This window comes from Penaeus monodon, chromosome 21 (genome assembly GCF_015228065.2).
Source record: "Penaeus monodon isolate SGIC_2016 chromosome 21, NSTDA_Pmon_1, whole genome shotgun sequence".
NCBI lineage: Eukaryota > Metazoa > Arthropoda > Malacostraca > Decapoda > Penaeidae > Penaeus > Penaeus monodon.
The window spans coordinates 25,080,655-25,082,097 of record NC_051406.1 but is presented as its reverse complement, the minus strand read 5'-3'; the positions used below and the strand labels follow the sequence as shown (position 1 = coordinate 25,082,097).

General features: G+C 33.6%; 1 protein-coding gene across 1 annotated transcript in view; it reads left to right on the top strand.

Annotated features, from left to right (window-relative positions):
• Positions 1-1,443, top strand: part of LOC119586384 (lateral signaling target protein 2 homolog) — a gene marked incomplete at its 5' end in the record, with an annotated part of 49,016 nt that overhangs the window by 510 nt on the left and 47,063 nt on the right. Inside the window, 1 exon segment of the mRNA XM_037935103.1 lies at positions 167-283. Coding sequence (XP_037791031.1) covers positions 167-283 — 117 coding nt within the window.

Sequence of the window (1,443 nt, the reverse complement as noted above, 5' to 3'; positions counted from 1 at the left end):
AGAAAGCACATCGAAAGGGCTTGGATTTTAACCACTGGGGTTTTGTTTTCTTTTATTTGTAAACTAAATATCAAAACGTTTATTTAATGCCCTGAGGGAAATGAAATATTTGTATTTATTCCACAACATTGAGCAACAAAATGAAAATGCTCTATCCATCTTACAGTGTCTGGCAGCAGGCAGCAGCATCATGAACAGGGAGGCTGAAAGTTCTCGCATGAGACCCCTAGCAAAGGCAGTTACCAAGACTATAGAAACCGTTAGAAATCTGCTCAGGGAACAGGTATGTTAACAGATAGTTTTTATATTCTTATCCGTCACTTGTTACAAATTTTGAAATATGAGTATACTTGTTGAAGAAGCATGTCAACTGTTTTGAGTTAAATCTAATGAACTGATTGAGGACTGAAAGTACGGAGTAATTCTGCAGCATTAGTTATGGATAGGACATATAAAGGATTTGAAAGTGTTTTTGTGTTTTGTTAACTTAAGATAATTGATAATTGTCCTGTTATGTGCATCTAAGATCATAATTTGCACTTAATGCAATAGTTATTTTTACTTCTGAAAATTATTATTGTTGTAAGCATTATTAGTGTATGATATGATCATGGATGCTTACAGTCATGTACACGAAATTCAAATGCTGAAAATCCAAACACGAAATGTGTGTTTAGGCCTAGGACAAGAAGATTAACATGACATATTTTATACATACATATTCATTGATAGTATAGGAGAGAAAATCGGTGGCTCTCCAGCAGTATGAGCTATCTGTAATATGATGATGATGCCTGTTGATATCCACAAAAAATATAAAAGTGATATACAATATCCTTTCAACCCAACCTTTCCAAACTCCTCTCAGAGGTATGCCATGAATATATCACTGTTGCAGTTTGACAAGGCTGTGGTAGTCACATCACCTCTGAGACCCTTGCATATAGTTAAGTCGTAAAGATTTTATCCTGCATTAGGCTTAGTCATCAATTAGGAGTGCTTGCAGAACAGTTTGTAGTGGGGTGCCTGAGGCGATGGATAATTTTTCCATTAAAAAGTGAAAAAAACATTGGGAACTCAAAAGTAAAGCTAATTCTCAAGGGTGATCTTACCTGCTGGTAGTTCAAGCAAAATGAAGAGGGTGCTAACATTCAGTGCACCACCTAACAGTTTTTAGAAGTTCCCCATTGTTTTTAAGTATGTGTATTTTAGTATATGTACATATTTACGAACATTTTTCAAAGTTTTCTTATTTTATCACTATATTTTCATTTTGCTTTATTTTTAGTTCTATATATTTTAAACCATCTGTATCTTTAACATTCTTTTTGTTTTTTATTTATACTTTGGCTGAGGTAAAAGATAGGTTAATGGGATTCACAAATGTTAAGCTTGCTCATGTTAATGACCAGCTTAATATGCATAGGTATGTATTTATACATT